Here is a 21,873-nt window from a genome sequence, read left to right on the forward strand (position 1 = left end):
CACAGAGAAAATCAGTTTCTTTTTCATTTAATTGCTTTTTTTCCCCATCAAATGCACGTAGTGGAAGAAAAAACCCTACAGACCATTTTAATTACAATACCGCGAGAGTCAGAGATAGCCTCCCGAAATTAAAACGTGAACATCTAAGGGTACAGTGTGTGAATTAGAAAATGATATAAACACTTTGAATATGCCTTTTTATTTTATAAAAACCCTTGGAATACATATAATAAAGCACCTAGTCTTTTGGTATTTTGGGGGGCCCTGATGTTTGTGAAGTTTACGGAAAAGCCCTCTCATCACGGGACCTCCGGGGTGGGTGGGCATCTATGGTCCGGCGTGGGCAAGATGCCGAAAACCAGTGCCAGCTTAGAGTCTGGATGCACGGACATAAGGTGCTCATGACCGGGGAGCCGCAGGGAAGGCTCGGACCACACTGCCACCCTCTGTTAGTCCTGGTGACCCAGCCAGTCTGTTTGCTCCAGAGTCTACACTTCTGGGAAGACAAGGCAGGAGGGGTTGAGGGCGGACCGTAGCTGCCCAAGAGGAGAGGCCACGTCTCTACACGTCAAGTCCATTATCTCTGCCAGGAGCCTTCCTGTGGGGGTGGACCCCTGCCTGTTCCAGCATCCTGGACGCAGACAACTGGAGGTATTTGGGCATATTTTAATGGACTCCTCCGCTCTGCAAAGTGCAAACAGCCCTCCCCCAAAACTCCGTGACGGATGTGGTGGACCACCAAAACCCGTGGCGTGCTGGTTTCCACCAGCGATCAATATAATTTACAACTAAGACTTGTTTTCTGACGGAACTGTAAATTGAATGAGTCAAATTACCGTACAAGTGAAACTGAGGATTTTCGGAAAGCATCCTACATCGAAATTTGATGAGGATATCTAAAATGACAGAAGCAACTTAAATTTTTTTTAATGTTTACTTATTTATTTATTTATCTATCTGTTTATTTTTGAAAGAGAGAGAGAGAGACAGAGCGTGAGTGGGGGAGGGGCAGAGAGAGAGAGGGAGACAGACTCTGAAGCAGGCTCCAGGCTCTGAACTGTCAGCATAGAGCCCGACGTGGGGCTCGAACCCACAAACCGTGGGATCATGACCTGAGCCGAAGTCGGATGTTCAACCGACTGAGCCACTCAGGTGCCCCATAACTTCTTTTTTTAAAGTTTATTTTGAGAGAGGGAGAGGAGAGCATGAGCAGGGGAGGGGAAGAGACAGAGAGGGAGAGAGAGAGGGACAGAAGGAGAGAGAGAATCCCAAGCAGGCTCCACGTTGTCAGCACAGAGCACAATGTGGGGCTTGAACTCATGAACCATGAGATCATGACCTGAGCCGAAACCACGAGTCTGACACTTAACTGTCTGAGCCACCCAGGTGCCCCAGAAGTAACTTTTGATCTTAAAAAATGCATCGACTTGGGTGTTTCGCCATAAAAACCAATTGGATTAAAACATATTCACTATCCTTTCGACCTGAGGCTGTCCACTACTGCTGAATTCTAGGACCACCGACCTTCCAGCGGGTGTTGGAAAAAAACCCATCAACGGTCTGGTCCTCCTGGATTAGCCACACCACCGATGCCAGCCCCTGCATGCCCGGTGTCCTCTCTTTCTGCACCCCAGGCAAATGCACGTTCTGGGGCTGGAAGTCCATAGCATAGTCCACACCGGCACCTGCTTTGAAAGAAAGGCTCTGTTTGGGGCTCAACTGTGTCCCCAGTATTTATGTTGATGTTCTCACCCCCAGGAACTCCGAATCTGACTGCATTTGGAGACGGAATCTTTCCCGAAGCGATTAAGGTAAAATGAAGCCAGCCGGGTGGGCCCTCGTCCAAGGTGACAGGTGTCCTTGTAAGAAGAGATCAGGACACAGACCGCACAGAGGGACGCCCATGTGAGGACACGGGGAGAAGAGGGCTTTGACAGTCTAGGAGAGAGGCCTCAGGGGAAACCAAACTTGCCCACACCTAGAGCTCAGAGGTCCGGCCTCCCGAACTGTGAGGAAATAAATGTCTGCTGTTTAAGCCACCTGTCTGTGGTGCCTGGTGATCCCAGCATCCTCTGAATAATAATATAGCCGAATACAGTTCCAACCAGAAAAGTCACAGCTGAATGGAAGGGAGTGGGGAGAGGAGAGAGAGAGGGAGGGAGAGAGAGAAGAGAGGAGAAGGGAAGGAGAGAGGGAGGGAAAGAAGAGAGAGAGGGAGGGAGGGAGAGAGGAAGAGAAAGGAGGAAGGGGGAGAGAGGAGGGAGAGAGGGAAGGACAGAGAGGGAGGGAGGGAGAGAGGGAGAGGAGAGACGGGGGAGAGGAGGGAGAGGGAGAGAGAGGGAAGGAGAGAGAGGGAGAGGAGAGAAGGGAAGGGGAGAGAGCGAGAGAGAGGGAAGGAGAGAGAGGGAAGGACAGAGAGGGAGAGGAGAGAGGGGAAGGGAAGGAGAGAGGGAAAGAAGAGAGAGAGGGAGGGAGGGAGAGAGGAAGAGAAAGGAGGAAGGGGGAGAAAGAGGAGGGAGAGAGGGAAGGACAGAGACGGAGGGAGGGAGAGAGGGAGAGGAGTGCTGGGGGAGAGAGAGAGGGAGAGAGAGGGAAGGAGAGAGAGGGAGAGGAGAGAGGGGGAGAGAGGAGAGAGAGAGAGAGAGGGGGAGTGAATTCACAGTGGCTCAGAAACTTCCAACAGGGACATGGCCACGAAGAAATGAAGGAAAAAGTGTTTGCGGACAAGTATTCAAATCACACCCTTCACACTAAAACTGTGTAAAAAATGAACCCCAAACCGGGACACCATCCGTCGGCTGGGGAAGTGGAACAGGGTCCCTCCCTCACCGTCTCTTGGAGCCCAGATTCGGCCTCCGTCAGGCGTCTGCCTCGTGCTTTCTGGCAAGTAGGAGGGCGACATTTCAAGGACACATGATTAAAAACAAAAACAATAAATCTAGTGCTCGTTTGCTAAAACGCCGTGACCGGTAGATTTCGTGTTTAGAGAAAAAAAGAGAACACAAGTCATGTGGGATCCACACGGTGCTGGGGGTGAAATTATTCGGGTGCTTGCTGTCAACCGGCAATCGCCTTTTTGATCCGGTGTCGTTTTGTTGCTAAAAACGTCCACTGTCCCGACATTTACAGAGCACTCGACACCTGTAGTCTCTTTGATGATTCAGGGTCCTGCAGTACCCGAAGGTCACCGACTCAGTTATTCTGCCACAGTTGCGGGCTGACAGCCAGCTGCGAGGGCAGGGCTACCTTCGTGGGCCCCACGTGACCCCACGGAGCCCCACCAAAGTGCTCCCCCTGTGGGGAGGTGCTCCTCCTGTGGGGAGGTGCTCCCCCTGCGGGGAGGCGCTCCCCCTGTGGGGAGATGCTCCCCCTGCGGGGAGGCGCTCCCTTTATGGGGAGATGGTCCCCCTGAGGGGAGGCGCTCCCTTTATGGGGAGATGGTCCCCCTGAGGGGAGGCGCTCCCGTTATGGGGAGGTGCTCCCCCTGTGGGGATCACATGGTTCTCCAGGCTGGGAGACGGCAGGGACCCGTGAGGAAGCACGTGCCCCATGAGCTGGGAGCAGGAAGCTCTGGGCTTGTGCAGGGAAGGGAGCTGCTCAGCCAGAGTGCGGGGCAGGGGGAGAGCAGAGGCTGCAAGGAGGAGGTGAGGCGGAGAGGGGCCTGCATGGATGCTGGGATTCCCATGGGGCACTTGGCCTTGGGGTGCTAAGGGGCAAGGCAGCTCCTCCCCGGGCAGCTCGCTGAGTCCTCCCAGGGATGCCGAATGGACTCCTGTTCCAGCGTGTGAGGAGGGGGTGGGGGGCTGAAGGGACCCGCAGACCCGCTGCTGAGACACTGAGCCCAGTCTCCCTAGAGTCAGGTGCTCACCGCCCTCCAGCCTCCCTGCTGTCCCGGGGCCTGAGCAGGTGGGGAGCAGAGGGAAGACGGGGGAGCGGAGGGGAGGGCGGGGGGTAGTGGGGAGGACAGGGGAGTGGAGGGAGGGCTACGCTAGGGCCTGAACTGCAGAGGGAGGCCAGCGGTAGTGACTGGGGAGGTGGTAACACAAAAGGCGCGTTAGATAAATGTTCCGCACAGGAGAAACAAGAGAGTTTGAAAACGGGGAAATGATGAGTGGAGACTCCGTTTCCTCTGACGCCCGGTACGGGCTAACTCTGACTCTGGCAGCGTGTGTAGGTGGCCCATGGTGCGCTGGGAGCTGGTGTTGGGAGACCGGGTCTGGCCCCCCCACGCTGACCCCCAAGCAGGAAGTGAGCCGGCTCCTGTCCTCCGGCTGTGCCCACCCCCCCCCCCCCCCCCCGCCACCCGCCTCTGACTCTGACCTGACTCTGAGCCGCTGTGTCCTGGGTCCTGGAGCAGGGCGGGGGATGGGCACAGAGCAGCATCACAGAGCGCCCACAAGAGCGGGACTGCAGGGGGTGCAGGGTCTCCCATGGGCTTCCCTAGCACCTTCTCCTCCTGGACAGTGGCGGCCAAGGCTGACACTCGGTCACGGGACAGCAATTTGGTGAGTTATATCTTGCTAATTTCCCGGTTTTCTGCTAGGACGTTAAAATATCCACTCTTATTTAGACAGAACCTAAGTACTGTCTTCTACTCCGCTTGGCTCTGAAATTTCAGTGTCTTTGTTCCGAGTCGAAGAAAACTAAGAAGGCGGTCACGTTTACTGGGTGCTGGATTCTGGCATTGCCCCTCATGGGTCCTGTGTGAGGATGATGTCATTGATCCCTCGGAGGGGTGGCTTCTCCTCAGGACACCAGCACAGGTGGCCCTCAGAGCTCCGAATGCATCCGGCTGCACCACGTAAAAATATCCAGCATGGGCAACAGCCGCCCTCCAGTCCAAATAATCAACGTCCCAAGTGTCATTGAGGCACTTGACATCCGAAGGCGGGGGGGGGGGGGGGGGGGGGGGGGGACACCTGATGCCTCTGTCTGCACCTGGTGCAGTGCTGTGCAGCCCGCCAGAGAGCCCGGGCCGGAGGCGGCCTTTCCGGACCCGCGTCTGCCAGGAGGGTGCCCGCTCTGAGCTCGGCGGGCGAGCGCGGGCAGGCTTAGCCTGCCTCTTTCCCGGGAACCTGCACACAGTGGCCAGCTCTACCCGAGAAGGGCGGCCAGCAGTGGCGACAACCGCACGTTCGCAGATGCAACAGTGGAATCAGGTGCCTCCAACGAGGACTGTATGAACAGACAGACAGACAGCGAGTACGTGTGCTGGAAAGTTCTATGGGAATGGGCTGGAAGCTATTTCTCATCTTTTTCCATTGACGGGAAAACAACTCATGCCTCTGACCTTGGACTTTTGGAATTTTGTCTGGTGCAGGAGTTTCAATCTCCTGTAGCTTTGTTGTTCCCACCGAGGAATTTAAAACCATAATACATGCGAAGAGAATTTGCTTTAAATGGCAAAGAAATGCCAATGTTATCAAAGCTCAAGAAACGTCACTGACATCTTGGTGGGCTCATTCACTACGTCTACTTTTCCCAACCCTGCTTAATTATGTGATTCAACGAATTAAAAAAAAAATACCTTAGACTATTCTGGAAAAAGAGTCAGTGTAAAATCAGAGCACAAATGCTATGTGTAAGCCTGGGCTTTGGGAAACCTGTGGATCGAGGCCCAGCTCCTGGCCCCGTGTGGCCTAAGGCCTGAAGCCCACGGACTGTGGGAGGGGGTAGTGGCCACACCACAAGCCCACAAGCTTTACAACATGCACCAGCAAGGAGATAGGGACGGGGCCCCGCGCCGAGCAAACCCCACACCCCTCTTCATCCAAGTGGCTCTTTCTTTTCTCTGCAGTCATTCCCAAACCTGCATTCTTTCCCCAGACTTTCTTCACATTACCGTGTGATAAATTTAACATACGGTACGTGCGTAAGGTTTGCAAGAAATGGGTTTTAAAAGGTTTTACTCCTCCAACCTCAGCGATGCTTTCTAGAATATTCTGAAATATTTTCTAGGATGCTACCTACCTGCAAGTGTTGTGACTTACTGGCTTCGAAGAACCGCAGAAACTAGCGAGATGCAGGTGGTCCGGCAGGAGATGGGAGAGAAGATGGGATACAAAGTAGCGATATTCACGGGGACAACATGACGGGGAACAGGAAAGGAAGATACTCACTGGCCGACGACCGACCGGATGATTCAGAGAATCCTATGTCTGAAAGCAAAGATCGCTTATGAAAAACTATCCCTTCGGGGCACCTGGGTGGCTTAGTCAGTTAAGTGTCTGTTGATTTCAGCTCTGGTCGTGATCTCATGGTTTGTGAGTTCGAGCCCCACGTCAGCGGGCTCTGCAATGACAGTGTGGAGCCTGCTTGGGATTCTCTCTCTCTCGTTCTCTCTCTCTCTCTCTGCCCCACCCCTGCTCATGCTCTCTGTCTCTCAAAATAAATAAATTAAAAAAAAATTTTTTAAAAAGAAAAATTCTCCCTTCTTATCACTCACTCAAACTATACCTGCCTTATCAGAACAGGTAGCATTACTGAATTATTTTTCTTAAGACCAAACGCATGAGGAAATAATAGCCTTTCCGGGTAGATGTAGGAGCCCGAATTTTCCTCAACCCTTTGGGCAACTTAATTTAATAGTCCAGTATGGAAGTTTCCACTGAATCTACGGGGCCAGGCCCACCGGGAGGAGGCACATCGTGTCCTGAGTGCGTGCTGAGTGAGGGCACAGTCCTTTGTCCCTCAGGTCCTACAGCCACTGCTTTGTGCCGGACCGTCTTCTCTCTAATTAGTGGCCTCTCACACCCGGATCTTTGACAAGTCCTACATGATGATGCTACAAATTGAGACCACACGGAGGGAAGAAGATGCACCTCGGAATTCGAAGTCCCTAGTTCCTGCTGGAGAAGCAGCGGTGTGGTTCAATCCCGTCACGGACGGGCGCCCCAGAAAACAGACACCCGCCTCGCCCCTGATGGCTGCCAGCCAAGCCCATTGTGCTCCTCGCGCCCGAAGCCCTGCCTGTCTTGGACCTCCGAAAAGCACACAAGTGAATGTGCTCTGACGTGGCAGAGCCACGTGCAAACCACGCTCTGGGCTGGGGGCGCCTGGCCCCCACCGGCCCACCCTGCATCGGCCGGCACTGCTGGTGCCCTCCCGCCCTCCTCCTGCACTCGTGCCTCTTAGAGACGGCTGCACCCTTCGTGTACCTCCTCCTGCGTCCGGGTTTGAGGGTCTCTCCCGATTGGGCGCTGACGCACACCCACTTCTGAGGTGGCACCACGGATCCCTTCGTCCACAGGCCTTAAAAGTTCAACAGTGTGGCCTGCCCTTGTGCAGTTTACGGCCTCGTCAAGGGCGATGACGTCGAGGGCTGGCTGACAGCAGGCGCACAGCCCGCTGGGCTCCACCTTCCCAGCGAAGCCTGCAGAGCCCAAGGCTTATCTGAACAGGGGACCAGCAAGCCCCAGAGACTCAGGGCTGTGCGGTCAGGGTCAAGGTACAGACTGAAGTCCTTTAATATTTTTCTTAGGCTAGGGTGACTGAAATGATGTCAACCAAAAGATCTGATGACAGCTAGATAGTCTGCAGGAGAGAAAAAGAGACTCAAATGCGAAAACTCAGTCTGAGCAACGGTGAGTAGAACTGCTTCCTTTCTAATATTTTTGTATATTTTTGAGAGACAGAGAGTGAGTGAGGGAGGGGCAGAGAGAGAGGGAGACACAGAATCCGAAGCAGGCTCCAGGCTCTGAGCTGTCAGCACAGAGCCCCATGCAGAGCTCAAACCCACAGACAGTGAGATCACGACCTGAGCTGACCTGACGTTTAACCGACCGAGCCACCCAGATGCCCCAGAACTGTTTCCATTTGCTGGCTATGATGCTGAAAACATCGCCCACTGGAAGAGGCAGCTATGGCCCCAGCCACTGAGGCCGGTCAACCGATTTAGATGTTACAGACTCCAACTTCACGTACAAGAGAACACCCCTCCCTAGGCTGCTGGGCCCAACGGGCTGAGAAACACGAGGGCAGAGGATGCTTGAGCCTCTTGTGACCTCAGAGGTTGAGTTTCAGATTTCAGTATGGCTCAACTGTGGGAAAATCACCACTCAGCCTATACACCCCGGAGGATCAGTGAACTCTAGGCCACCCCCTCTCCTCGTGGGAATGTTGCTCCTACCCACCCGAGTCTTAGGATTTGCACGGATCCTGGAGGCATCCAGGCACTCTCCAAGCAAACGCAGGAAGACCGGCCCTAGGCGTGGGGCCTGAGCTCAGGGTCCTAATGGAATGTGAGGCAGGCGCTGGCGTTCACTCTGATTAGCGTCCAATTGTCACAACGTCACGTATCAGCTCCCAGGTGTTCCTGAGAAAATGCAGGAAGTCCTACAGGTTGGAGCTTTCAACTAGATCTCCCTTGAATTCCACTCAAGGAAAGGACTTTCCTGGAGGTACTAGAAAGGCAATACCCGGCCACAGTGAAATTCTCTTGACACTGGACTGAGGCAATCCGGGTGAGTATTTGGTTTCTAAGCCAGGTCTTCATCTTAAAAGAAACTGGTAACCCCAAAGTGTCCCAGTTATCATATTCCATAATGAATCAAAGCATCCCAGCCATAGTTAATGGCTAACAAAGCCATTTGGTGTGCGCGGAGATAGGGTAAAAGTAAACATATTCAGTAACAATATTCTCACACGTAATTTTCTGACTTAGCAGCAGCAAAGAAAATTAAGCTAATGTAAAGATACGCTAACAAAGAGGATTCCTGAGAGAGCCAAGTTGTAAAGGTGAAAAATAGCCTCTGATCTGTGGCTGGACTACACAGAGTCATGGTTACTGTCAGAAACCAGATCCTGGCAAAGTACAAGGACTTGACAATGCAAAGCCAACAGAGGCAGTGACACAGTAAGAGGCAGCGGCTCCGAGAGGGGAAAAAAGACAGGCTACCCTGAGACTTTTGTGAGTATTTGTAAAATCGTGGTCAGATACGAAAAAATTCGAGCCAACTGGATGTCAACAGAGCCCTGAAATGCTAACAGCTGTGAAAGCTTATCCCTTCGTGTAATGGATTTAAACGTGAGTCAGTTCTGGGTCTTTGGTGACAGTTTCCTTGTGTGTTTATTTCACTGCCCACTCTACTTCTTGGAAAGAAGGAACATCTATTGATGGCCCCCTCTGTGCGTGGCACTTGGAACATCACTTCCTTTGGGCGTCACGATTCACCTGTGGAATGGGATGACACTTTCCATCTTCAGGTGAGGTCCCTGAGGCCCAAGGAGGTGGCCACCTGCCCAGCGGGGAAGGAGGTTCCGGAAGACGGATGGTATCAGAGCCCTTCCCCCACCTTGATGTCCACGGCTTTATCCCAACAGGACGATGGGAGAGCAGACTATATGGTGGGACTTCTAAGCCTCATTCCCAGTGGTTCTGGCTCGCAGAGCTTTCCCAAGACAGCCGTCAACAGTGACAGCCACGAACCACCTGCAGTTCTTAACTGGGGCCACGTATCCCTGAGGGTACAAGGGTACAGAGGCTGGGATGGAAAACACGCCTTCATTTTCACTACCTCCTAACTGCAACTCAGGACATCGTTTAATGAGGATGGGAGGTAACAAACCACAGCCTTGACTCTGTCACCAACAGAAATTGAGACAAAAAGACAAAATCACGTTACCTTTGGAATAGGTATCTTGAAATGCTGTTACTTACTACCTCCAATTAGAGGAGTCATCAGATCTGTCGTTAGATTTCCATATTAAACATGTTCATAAAGAGGTGCTTCTTAATTTCTATTTAGTCCACCACTTTTAAAAATGTGGTAATTGTACTTAAATGTAATTGATTTCCTTTGAAATCCTAGGAATTTTCTTTTGTGCATTAAAAAAATTGCCCGGAGGAGGGGTCCGCAGACCTCCCCAGATGCCAAGGGACCGTGCAGTCCTCAAGGTGGCCTTGTCAGGGTCAGAGGTGGCAGAAAGGGCTCCTGGGGGCTCCAGTTCTTCTCCGATGGATCTGGGAGAATAACCAATGTCTCCTAACCACAGAAAGGCAGATGCCAGGATCCCCCTTTAAATAAAATAACTTAAAAAAAAAAATCATCCTAATTCAATCCAGCAGAGTTCAAACTCACGTTTTTTTTGAGATTAGTTTGATTTATGAATTATAATAATTTCCTTTAAGCTTTAAATAATTTTACTGGTTGATCCTACAGTTGGAGAAACTGTTTTCGAAGAGCTCAGATTATGATGTTTCCTAATATACACTGCACACGTGATCAGAGAATAAACGAGCAGATCTGTGAGCCGGGGGATCTCTGCGGCCACTCTGGGCGGCTTCCTTCTGGGCTGGTGGAGGCCACTTCCCCAGGACCCTAACCCGTGTGATATGCTTCCCACCCCCCACCCCCGGAGGGACTGGAGGGGGCTCTCAGCCCAGGGACGTGTTCTCTGCATGCGAGGAAGCTTCCCTGAGAAATAGCCCCCTTGCACAAAGTGAGATTAAAGAAATGATTAATTTAGTAGTTTGATAACTTTTTAAAAAGTTTTACACTTTTAAGCTTGTAACAAGATTCAGTTCCCAGTTTCTTCCATAATATTTCTCCTTTTCCCTGGCCTGGAAATAGAGTGAATTAGTGGATGTCATTATCGTGAAAGACCTCAACCCAGATCACCCCTTGCAGCAATTAATATTTATTTTGTACATTTACATCCAATTCCTGACTGGTGTCTCCTGGGGAGCAAAATGGGCACCCAGCCTGACACTCAAAATTCACCCTAATTCATATGTGTCAACAAGGTAAAAATAATTGTTTTAATAATTACGTGCGCAAAATGTCCCAATTTGTAAAATGGTAAAGGCTGCTTTTTATTAGAACCCGCAAATAATCAATTCTGTTACTCCATATTCTGATTTCTGGAAATGTATGATCTTCAAGATCAAAAGACAGAAAGCGCCACCTTGATATTTTTCTGGAAATGTTTGCTACGATTTCCAAGTAAGTTGAACACATTTCAATCCAAAGTGCAGTCGAATCCATTATAAGATAGTATTTCCCTACCTCTCTCATCAAAGAACTTTTAATTAAAAAAACATCTTGGGACTGCTTGCCAAATATTGTGATGGAGAAATGGTGTTTTCCAGAACTTATTTTTAAAGTGGTCATTTTTTAAACCGGAGTAGCAATTATGTTCCAAAAGCATTTCTTTCTCGGGTTTTTCAGAAATTTTAAAATGCCTTTCCTTTTTCTGTGTAGAAGGAAGGCAACAATGATGGTCTTTCTCCTACAGTTTTGAAAGATGTAAAACATTCTCCTATTTCAGACAATTCGTACCATGAGCGTATTTGGACCAACTTTGCTGGTAATTCAGTAGATTGGATACGTTATCCCTCCCTCGTGGATCAATTCTGAGCGTTGTAGCAAAACCAAGCTTGGTATCATTGCAAAAGCATCTCTAAAAGGTACACAGGGTCCCATGGGGGACGACCAAACTGCACATGTCACTTGGCTGGGATGGCTTCCACTTGCCAACTCAACAGCTCACTGAAAGCTGGCGGTTTGGCACTGGACTACCTGATGCCAACTCAGCTTTCCCCTTCACTCGCCATCTGCCTTAGGCACAGGTTCAACCTCAGCAAGCCTCAGTCTCCTCCTCTGTAAAATGGGAAGAACAAATAGCACCTGACTCATAGGCTGTTGCGAGGATTTAATCCAATGGCCAACATAAGGCATCTGCACGGCAGCCTGTCCATGGTAAGCAGCCAACACACGTTCACCTCCTGTTGTGTTGCAAACAGGGGCAAAGCGAAAGGACTGCGGTGTCTGCTGAGATAAGCACGTCGTGTGACGAACGATTTATTTGGCGCGCACGATGTGTCTGGTATTGTGCGATGGGAGTAATACGTAAACGCAGTCTAGCAGGATAAGAACAGAAATGAGTGCCTTCCAGAAAGTGTGAGTGCTAAGGAAGAGGGTTTTTTGCAGAGGAATTGGAGCATCGGGGTCGGCTGGACCTCACCTGGTGAATGTCAGGCGGGGGGGGGGGGGGCACGGCCCGGGAGCCAAGCAAGGATGTATAGGACCAGCAGCTGGGGCTGGGAGAGGCTGGTGGAGGACGGACCTCTAGGAGGCCACAGCAGGTGGGGAGGGTTTGAGGGGTATTCCATAAGGGGCGTCATGAAGGGTGTGGGAGCCAGGCCTACGTCTTGGGGGAGCCAGGGAGGCGGCAGCAGGGAGGAAGGATGGGGACAGAGAGGCTGGATGGGGAATTGCAGGGGTCCAAGCAGGAGATGACAAGCATCCAATGAGGCAGGAGCGCAGGGCGGAGAAGAAAAGGCAGGCGGGAAAACACGAAAGGCAGAGGAAAGGCAGAGTCCCAGCTCTCTGCTCCCTGCCCACGCCCAAGCCTGCCGGCGGGGGAAGGGGCTCATCAGGTGACTTCTCGGCTCCCACAGCCACGCCCTGCTCTCCATTTCCCATCCTTTGCCACCTGTTAGGTCCTAAATCTGCTTCTTCCCCCGACTTTCTCAATCTGGGGTCCTGGGTCCCCCGACACTGCTTTCTCCCTCCTAGACTCACCGAAGTGGCCGGCCAGGAGGAGGACCAGGGATGGCATGAAGAATGGGGAAGGGAAGCCTTGGGGACACCAAGAGTGACATAGCTGCCATGGCCAAGTCAAGGTAGACCCTCAGTAGGTGGGTGCTGAGTGAACAAATGAATGAAGTATGATGATGAAAAATGAGCAAACAATCCTTTTAGTTTGCTGACTTACTGGGTAGGGAAGCATAGACGTTACTGGAAATATTTCTGCCGTTACAACGACTCCTTTGTGTGTTTTGGGAATGCCTGATTGTCCCATTCACGGGCAATGAAACAGCATTCGGGAAAGCAGCGAGCCTGAGTGTTAGAGTCCCACCCACCTGTAGGGGACAATGCTCCTTCTGAGAACATCACACAGAAGGTTCGAAGATCCCACTGACCCCAGGACCCCACCTCTCCCACATCCCCAGGGCACACATGGGCCACTGCCAGAAGTCAGGGTCACGGATACCCAACAAAGGGGCGCTTATCCAAACAGCAACCAAGGTATGACTGTGGGGCTGCCTGACATGCCAAAGGCCAACGTGAACGGGTTTGTCATTGTCCCCACTGGGTACTTCTCCATGGCAGGCACTCGACGCGTGTCTTAGGCACCACTGTATGCCCGGTAACTGTCTAGTACATAGTAGGCACTCAATACCTGTGTCATGGGAACTGGTTGATTCCTACTAGTTACTTCTGGGTAGTCCGAGTGCCTGAGCCCTCACGGCTGTGTCTAATGGGTCAGTGAACTCTCTCGAGCACACTTCCTTTTCCAGGGGCCATGCTCCCCTCGGTTTAGGGAGGAAGGACGTGGTTTTATGATGGCCTCCTCTACAAGAGGAGGGCTCCCAGGGGGCTCAGCCAGGCCGGACACAGGACAGTGAGTCCAACAAGGCAGGAGGGGAGAAGGTAAGACAGTTACCTCCACGGCCACGGACACTCCTGCTGTGGCCACTGGTGAGGAAATGCACGTGGACAAGGTGGGCAACTCGTGGCCCAGGGTGGCTTTTTCAATCCTGGCCACACATTAGAATCACCTTGGAGTTTTTCCAAGCCGTCCCCAGGGCCTGATCCTGAGGGGAGGGCTCCGGCACCAGAATCCTCGAAAGCCTCCCAGGGCATCCAATTTACCGAGGGAGCTGAGAACCACTGGCAGAGAAGAATGAAGCCCCACCTGCCCCCCTCCCTCCTTCTCGCCTCCCCATTACCTTATCAACCTGGCAAAGATCTCAGGTTCACGAGATCGGAAATGTGGCTCAAAGGACCCACTCTCAGTGGCTGCTTTAAAAACCAGACAAAACATGGAAGCCATCTCGGAGGGTTTGTTAGCTGTCCCCAACGTACTGCTACCGAGGCCGCCTTACTTCTAAGCGTGGACTCTCACACGCCTGTCCCTAGGGATGAAAAAGGGCAGAGCTCTGGGTCGTGGGCCTCCGGCTTCAAAACAAACTTCGAATTGTTGTTACTTGTTGGCATTTTCCATCAACGAACGAAACCCCCCAAAATTCTCTGTCCCTTAACGAGAAACACAGACCTGTCACATCCCTTCCCACAAGTCAGAAGCGTGCACAGAAACGCATTTACATTCTCTTCCTGCAAATTCAGATTCTCAAAAGTCCACAACTCAGGGTAAAGTGAGTCACTACTATTCTTAACTGCACCATCAGCCACGGCGCTGCGCACTCGCCAGGGATCCAGCTATGGGAGCCCGCCAACTTGGCACAGGGCTATTTTTAGGATACAGAGTCCTGTCTGTGTCCTCCTGCCCGTCCTACTTGATATCGGAACAAGCTATTTTTTCTTCAAACGGCCAAGCACATGGCTACCTCAAGCTGCAGAGTCATCCTGGGTGGGCAATTATCTCCGTCACCTACACTCGGCACAGGACAAAACGACAGAGTGACTCATTAGCACTCCCCACCAATCCATGCTGCTCGTGAACCCGTGGCTTTACCCGCCCCGTGGTTATCACTGTTTACACTCTACATACATACCCCCCCCAGCCCCCACTACTTCCCCCTATAAGGGCTACTGGCTCTATCCCAAGGTGGCCCTCCCGGGCCCTCCTCAGTGTGGCCTTGCGTTCACAAGAATCGGCCTCACCTACATTACTCTGCAAACCAGTAAAAGCCTCTAGAGACACGAGGTTGAACTGGTTATAAAATCCCCATTTGAGCTTGTTCTGGTTTGCTATCATGACCCTACACAATTCCCATACTGAGTCCTAATCCCCGGCACCTCGGAATGTGACTGTGTTTGGAGGCAATCAAGTCCATCTGATGTCGTTAGGGTGGGCTCTCAGCCAATGTGATCGGTGTCCTTACGAAACGAGGACACAGATGTGCACGGTGGGAGGAGCACGTGAAGACATAGGGAGAAGTCCGAGAGCCACGGAGAGCGGCCTGGAAATTCTCCCACGCAGCCCCAGGAGAACCCCACCCTGCTGACATCTGATTTCAGACGTCTGCCTTCCAGAACGGTCAATGTCTGTTGTTCAGTGCCACCCTGCCCCCCCCCCACTGCCCCCCGCAGTCCACGGTGCTTCCTGACAGCTGCCTGGCCAACGGTATGGGGCTTCAAACCCCATGTGTTGATTACACCAGCTTAGAAACCACAGCACTTTAGGACCCAAAGAAACGGTGGTTGATCTTCATCGCTCTTTCTGAGAAGACCTGGAGATTTTGCGGCCATACGTCAAATGCTATTCCAAGACTTCGCACTTCAGAAGAAGTTCTGAAGAAGGCTGTATTTGTGCGCGTGTGTGCGTGCGCACACACAATTCGCAGTGGCGTGATGCAGAGAGCTTTAAGTCCTAAGGTCGAGCTCAGAGACGCCCTGGATCATCAAACCGCTGCACTGCAGGGAGCTTTACTTTTTTCACCACGTTCCGACAAGTGGAGACACCTGCCAGCTTCCTTTGTTCAAAGAGCCCAGAAACTAACTCTGTGAGGCAAAACATCACTGTCCTGGAATCGCTTCCCAGCTTGCGGTTCAAACACGAAGATCTGAGGCCATGTCAGTCCCGCTGTTCTCATTCTTCTGCGGACGCCTGCCTGGGTATTCTGTTCTCTGCGGCCACAAACGATTATCACGCGGGTCACACCCAGCAGACCGCTGCCTGGAGGAGACGGCCAGGTGCTTAGACGGCCCCCGGTCGGACTCTGCCAGCCGTGACAGCCTTCACTACCGAGGATCCTCGGTTTCCAGAGCTTTGCCGGTCATCGCGAGAATTGGAACAGGAGGTATCGACTTCCCCCAACTGTGCCGAGCCACGGTCTCCTCACCTGTACGGGGACCATGGAAACACTAGTGCCAACTGAGGTGACACAGCCTAAGTGTGAGCTGGCCCGGGGCATAGCACAGAGCACCCCGTGAGGTTAGCTGCTGCTATCATCCTGAGCATCGCCTGCATGTTGGGCTGAGCTGTGTGGTTGGCTCTGGGAAAACAGAGGAGGAGTAAGGAACAGTCTTTCAAGTGCCATCTGGTTCCCTGCCCCTGGCAATGTCTAAGTGATTGGAAAAGGGGACACTCGGGAGGCAAAGTGACGTGCAAGCAGAAAGCTGAGTTGGAGCCTCCTCAAACGGCTTTTGGGGACCCTTCTGCTCCAAGGACTGCCAGGAGAGGGTCTCTATCGATCATTCAGTGATCCCAGGCTCCAAACCTGGTGTGTGAGCCAGGGAACTCCGAGTCACTTCCCGACCAGGGCCCTCCAACGCTGGTGCTAGTGAGCCTAGGTCTCCAGAGTCTGTACTCGGAAAGCTTGGCAAGGGGAGTCTTGTGTGTGGGGCCACCTGCTAGGTCTCACGCTGCAATGAACTTCCGGACCGTCTTACAGCTTCTGAAGGTCGCAAATCCTACCCTGGAGCCAGGGAGCGTCTCTTTTGGTTCGGTAAATGATAAAGGGTATAAATTATGATCCAACATTTTCATCCGTTCACTTTAAAAGTTTGGAAATTTTCCACTTCATTGCGGAAAACCAAAAGAATTACTGAGAATGTCTCCATTTGGTCAGAACAAGGCTTAGTTATAGACAATAAGCAAGCAGGGCATGTGTCTCACTGTGTCTACAAAGAACACATCCTACAAGAAATGCACATCGATTTCACTTAAAACCACCACAATCCATAAAGCAGCATGCAAGACATCTGATAACGCGGGCCCACTAGGTAGAGGTCTCGTGACACGACTGAATTTATCGTATCCTGCGATAACCCCGAGCTTTTTATTTTATGCACAAAACCGTTCAGCAAACCTTTTCTTCACACTCCCGATGGAACCTTTAAAAGTGTCTTACGGTTTCTCCGAAGGTGCAGAAACAAAGTCAACTTAGTACACCCTCGATTTGGAAAGTTAAGCTGAGCAGTTATGCAAGTGGGAAAAAAGCCTTTCTTAACTTTGTCTCTTAAGACACACGAATCCAAAAAAGGAATGGCAACAGAGAGGGGAATTTAACTAGAGTAGAACGGTTCTTTCCTCTAAACTAATTATTGGTTCGGCCGTCCTGGCTGTCTTCGAATACCTCATCAGGTGTTTTGATGGCTTTGCCAAAGCCTGTTACCTTTCACCACGGAAAGAGTATGGGCACCGAGCAGTCTGTAAGCAGGGACCTCGAAACGGAAAGGCACGCTAATGTTCAGGTCCCTGAAACACTGTTAGAATCCTTTGGCGCACAGGATCTTGAAACATCATGGCTTCATTTCTCCTATTTGTATGTTGCATTCTGAATAGTTGACGTGAATCCCCCTTTGGTGTCTTTTCGGGTGTTGAAGCCAGCACAGACAAGGCAAAGGTGTTGAGCTGGTGCTTTGATACATTGCCCTGTTCTTGCCTTTAGTTCAGGTATTTCCACACTAGAATTTAGAACGGGAGGAATACAACAGGTTTGGTGGAGGGCCCTGAGTTCAATTAAGTGAGGTTTGAAATTAATCATTAAAAATGTTGACAATTATTTTCAACAACGAAAGCAATAATCTTGCAACTTGCAAACTGTGTGTAAGGCTCAATTTGGTCATGAAGGGAAGGAACGTATACCCAAGGAACTTTAAGAGAACTGCACGGGCATCGATGCAATTATTATGCACAACATTAATTTAAACGTGGAAACCACTTAATTTACAAAGATGTATCTCTTTTTAAGAAACGTCCTCACTTCCCATTTGAAATCTTTATTTTCCTGCACCTTTCAAAATGCAGGCTGTGGTCCAAGGGACCTCTAGGATCTCTTCCAAACCTAAAATGTCATGATTCTGTGGCTCTATAAGATGACATTCCTCTTCCCCTGATCCCCAAAGTCATCTCACCGTGGAGAATGAAAGAAAAGACTGTTCCAGAAAGTTCTGATTCACAATGATTTAAGAAACAGATAACAAAGGCCTTTTTTTTTTTTTTTTGCAGAATATTCTTCCACATCATTTGTACAAATCCTGTTGGAAAAATAAACTAAGGTGACCCCTCCCCCCACCCGCCCCACTCCTGTGGCTTGTATTTAAATCTCAGGCACCTTACATCAGAGCCAGCGCTGAACGGAAAGGAGTCAGCATGAACCTCTGACACAAAAGCATTAAACCTCTCTCAGTTAAAGATGTCTCTCCAGAGCTGTCATATGCATCCTTTTCCCAACTCAAGAAATAAGTGGAACCGAATGAATCCCAGAAAAGACAGACCGGCAGGATGGTTACTTGGTAACAACAGACTAGGGGCAAGCAGGAAGTGCTCCTCCCCTGGAGTCAGGACGCTATTTGAGTAGGATCCCAGGGGCTCTACCTCTGGTGAACCTGGCAGTGAACAAGCATTATTTGATTAGTGTGAAAAGATCCTGCCGTGAAAGGGACAGAGGCAGGTGACAGAGGACTGATGGTTTCTGATATGCTGGCTGTAGAACGAGCAAATCGAGGTCATTCAGGGTCTTCTAAACGAAACGATTCTCCATAATCTACAACTGCCCATACAAAAATACGGTCTTATCAACTGCTTCATATTGATTCGGGAAAATATCAATCAACTCGAGCATCATCAAGAGCATGCAGTGTGGCAAGATACAACCATCATGCCCCTGTCTGGAGCCAGGTGGGAACACTGAGTTCAGAGAAGACGCATTCATTCTTTGCTCTGGGGTCCTCAGGCGTGGAGCTGCCTGCCCCTACCCCCTGGGGGAGTTCACTACTTAGTTAAAAATCTTTAGCCCTGAGAAAGGATTTAACTTGCAGAGGCACGAGGAAACCCAGGGAAGAAACAGGTCTCGGAGAGACCCGGCCCTTGAACACCTGCCCCAGAGGTGATGGTTCCGGAAGGGGGCAGGTAGGCGCCAGGCATTTCCTTGACAGAGTCTGGCCTTGACACTTTAGGAACCACTCAAACCACACCTCGGCTGCTCCAGTGAAATTTCTCAAGAGCAGTATTTTCACCTCTGCTCTAGATGCCTGTCAGAAGGAGCCGGCAGAGCAGGGCTATAGGTTCACCAGCAGGCCAGCCCTCTGCAGGGCACCCCACACCCCTGCGGGGCACCCACCTGAGATGTTGCTGAGAAGATCCGTGTGTGTGTGTGTGTGTGTGTGTGTGTGTGTGTGTGTGTGTTGGGGGCAGAGCAGGGCGCTCGGGTCGTGAGGTACCCCTAAAGTTCCACCTTCAGGAGATTAGGGGGTTTCCGAGAAGGGGAGAAACAGATGAGGGGGAGGGAATGAGGGAGATGGAGGGGGGCTGGGAAGGAGGAAAGGGGGCCAAGGAGTAGGAGATGCGGCCTATGCACCGGGGCAAAGGGGGCAGGAGAGAGGTGGATGCGGAGTGGAGAAGGCCACCAAGGGCAGGGGGTGGAGGGGTGGGGCGCGAGGGGAGACGGGGAGGGGTGAGGCGCAGCAGGAACGGGGTGGGCGGTGGAGGAAGAAAGGGAGCCGAGCCCCGGGCACGGGGGCGGGGGTGGGGAAGCGGGACACAGGACGAACGGTGGTGGCGAGAGGCGCAGAGCGAGCGAGCGAGCGAGCGAGCGCGCGCGAGCGCCCGCGGAGACCCGAGACCCGGAGGGACGGCGCTGGGCCCCCGCAGCGTCGCCCCGTCGGAGGCGGGTCTGGAAGCGGCCGCCCGGCGCCCCGCGCCCCCGCCCTCCCCGCCGGCCCGCCCGCCTTACCTGGCCCTTGACCAGGCTGGCGGCGAACTGGCGCATGACGGCCTCCACGGTGTAGGCGCTGGACCAGCCGCGCGGCGTGAGCAGCTCCATGCAGATGGCGCCGCCGTCCAGCACGTAGCCGTTCTCCAGGCGCGGGCTGAGCACCCGCATGAAGGGCGGCGAGAAGGGGAAGTTGTCGGGGAAGGTGAGGTTGAGCAGGATGAACTCGGTGTTGGTCTCCTTCATGTCCTGCCACAGCACCGAGTCCTTGTCTACCTGGTGCAGCTTCACGTTCCAGTCGAAGAGGCTCTCGTCCACCAGCTCCACCGAGATGAAGCGGTCGCTGAGGCGCGCGATGTCCTGCAGCTCCTTCATGAGCCGCCGGCTGCGCACCTGCGTGCAGTGCTGCTGGCGCGCCGCGGGCACCAGGCTGCCGCCCGCCGTCGCCGCCGCCGCCGCCGCCGCCGCCGCCGCCGGGCCCGGCCCCGCCCTGGCGCCCGCCGCCCGCTCCCGGGGGCCCCCGGCGCCCGCCGCCCCCGCCGCCCCCGCGGCCGGCTGCGGCGGCTTGTCGCGCGGGGCCGGCTCCGCCGCGCGCTTGCCCTTGCCCTTGCCGGGCCCGGGGCTCGCGTCGCCCGCGCCCCCGGGGTGCTGCTGCTGCTGCTGCTGCTGCTGCTGCTGCTTGTGGCCGCCGCTCTTGGCGCCGCCCTTGCCGCGCAGCGACGCGCTCTGCTGGCCGCCGCCGCCGCCGCGGTGGTTGTGGTGGTGCTTGGGGTCCTCGGTGTCCCGGTTGTGCAGGCGGATGAGCCCGATTTTGCGGAGCAGCGTGGCCATTTTAGGCTCGGCGCCGGCGGGGGGCTCCCCTCGGCTCCTGCCCCCGGGGCCCGAGAGTCGGGGCGCGGGGGGCGCGGGGCGGCGGCGACGGACGAGCGCTCAGCGGGGCGCGGCGCGGGCCACCCCCGGCGCCGGCGGCCGTGGCGCAGCCGAGTGGGCAGCACGCGCGCTCGCCGGCCGCGGTGTCGCCGCTGTCATATGACGGGGCCCGCTCCGGCTCGGGCTCCGGCCGCCAGGCGAGGGGAGGCGTGGAGGGGACGCGGCAGCGGCTGGCCGTCCCCCCCGCCCCCTTCCCCGGCCGGTCCCTGGGCGCAGCCCCCGGGAGCCCGGCGTCCGCGGTCCTTTGTGCGCGGCCGCGGCCGGACCGGCCTGGAGTCCGAGCGCCGCGCCGGGGCGCGCAGAGCCGTCCGCGGCGCCCCGGAGGCAGCTAGGTGGCCGCGGGCTCGCGCCGTGCGCGCCCGCCGGACCGTGCCGCGCTGGCGGCTACCGCGGGGCCCCGGCCGCTGCCGCTCGCGTCGCCGCCGCCGCTGCGGCTGCTGACATTGCAGAGGCGGCTGCTCCGTCTGAGCCGAGCGCGGCGCGGAGGGGGCGGCCCTGCCGGCCGGGGGGGGGGGGGGGGGGCGCGCGGGGCGGAGCCGCGGGCTTGCCTGCGCCGAGCCGCCCCCGCCGCCCGCCCGCCCGCCGCCCGGCTCCCGCGGCGACACGCCACGGCCGCTGGGGGGAGACAGCGGCGCGCGGCGGGCTGGCCGGGCGCCGGGCGGCGGGGCAGCGGCGCGGGGCCGAGCGGCCCGCGGAAGCCGGGCGACGGCGGACAGCGGCGGGAGAGGGGGCGCGCGCGCGCCCGCGGGGGTCGCGGGGGGGTGGGGGCGGGGGCTCAGGGGCCTTCGGCCCGGGATGCGGGCTCGCCGCCGCCCCCCGGGCGCGAGCCTCCGACCTCGCTTAACCTCGTTAGCGCAATCCGGAGGGGAAGGGGTGTCGGGGAAGGGTAGAAAGCAACCTGTTTTCTTGGTCGCCTCGGACCAGATGGAGCCCAGTGTCCCCCACAGCAGTCCCCGGCCGGCGGAGGCGGAGACTGGGGGACAGGCGGCGGGGACGCTTTCATGAAGACTGACCGAATGAATGATCGGGGCCTGGCGGGGACGATGCGGGAAGCGTGCCCGCCGCAACCCCCCTAAAGACTAGGCCCCCCCGCCGCGCCCCGAGTCACGACTTTAAAGGGTGAACGTTACGCAGATTCACCCCCACCGGCCGGCCTGGCCTCCCTCCTGTCCGCCACTCCGGAGGGGTCTGAGTTCAGAAAGGAGGAGGAGGGGACTGCCGAGCACTGCCTTTCGAGTCGTCCCCCAAACTGGGCGGGGGTGGGGGAGGCATCCAGCGCCGCGCCCGCGGGTGCTGGAGACGCACGGCGCGCCCCT

At 54.5% G+C, this 21,873-nt stretch overlaps 1 protein-coding gene across 1 annotated transcript in view; it reads right to left on the reverse strand.

The window, feature by feature from the left end:
- The window catches only part of UBE2QL1 (ubiquitin conjugating enzyme E2 Q family like 1), a 40,117-nt gene extending 19,081 nt beyond the window's left edge, over positions 1-21,036 (reverse strand). The window contains exon 1 of the mRNA XM_045442572.1: positions 19,649-21,036. Coding sequence (XP_045298528.1) covers positions 19,649-20,458 — 810 coding nt within the window. The 5' untranslated portion in view covers positions 20,459-21,036. The remainder of the gene's footprint in view (positions 1-19,648) is intronic.
- Between the last annotated feature and the right edge of the window lie 837 nt (positions 21,037-21,873).

The sequence above is a fragment of the Leopardus geoffroyi genome, chromosome A1 (genome assembly GCF_018350155.1).
Source record: "Leopardus geoffroyi isolate Oge1 chromosome A1, O.geoffroyi_Oge1_pat1.0, whole genome shotgun sequence".
NCBI lineage: Eukaryota > Metazoa > Chordata > Mammalia > Carnivora > Felidae > Leopardus > Leopardus geoffroyi.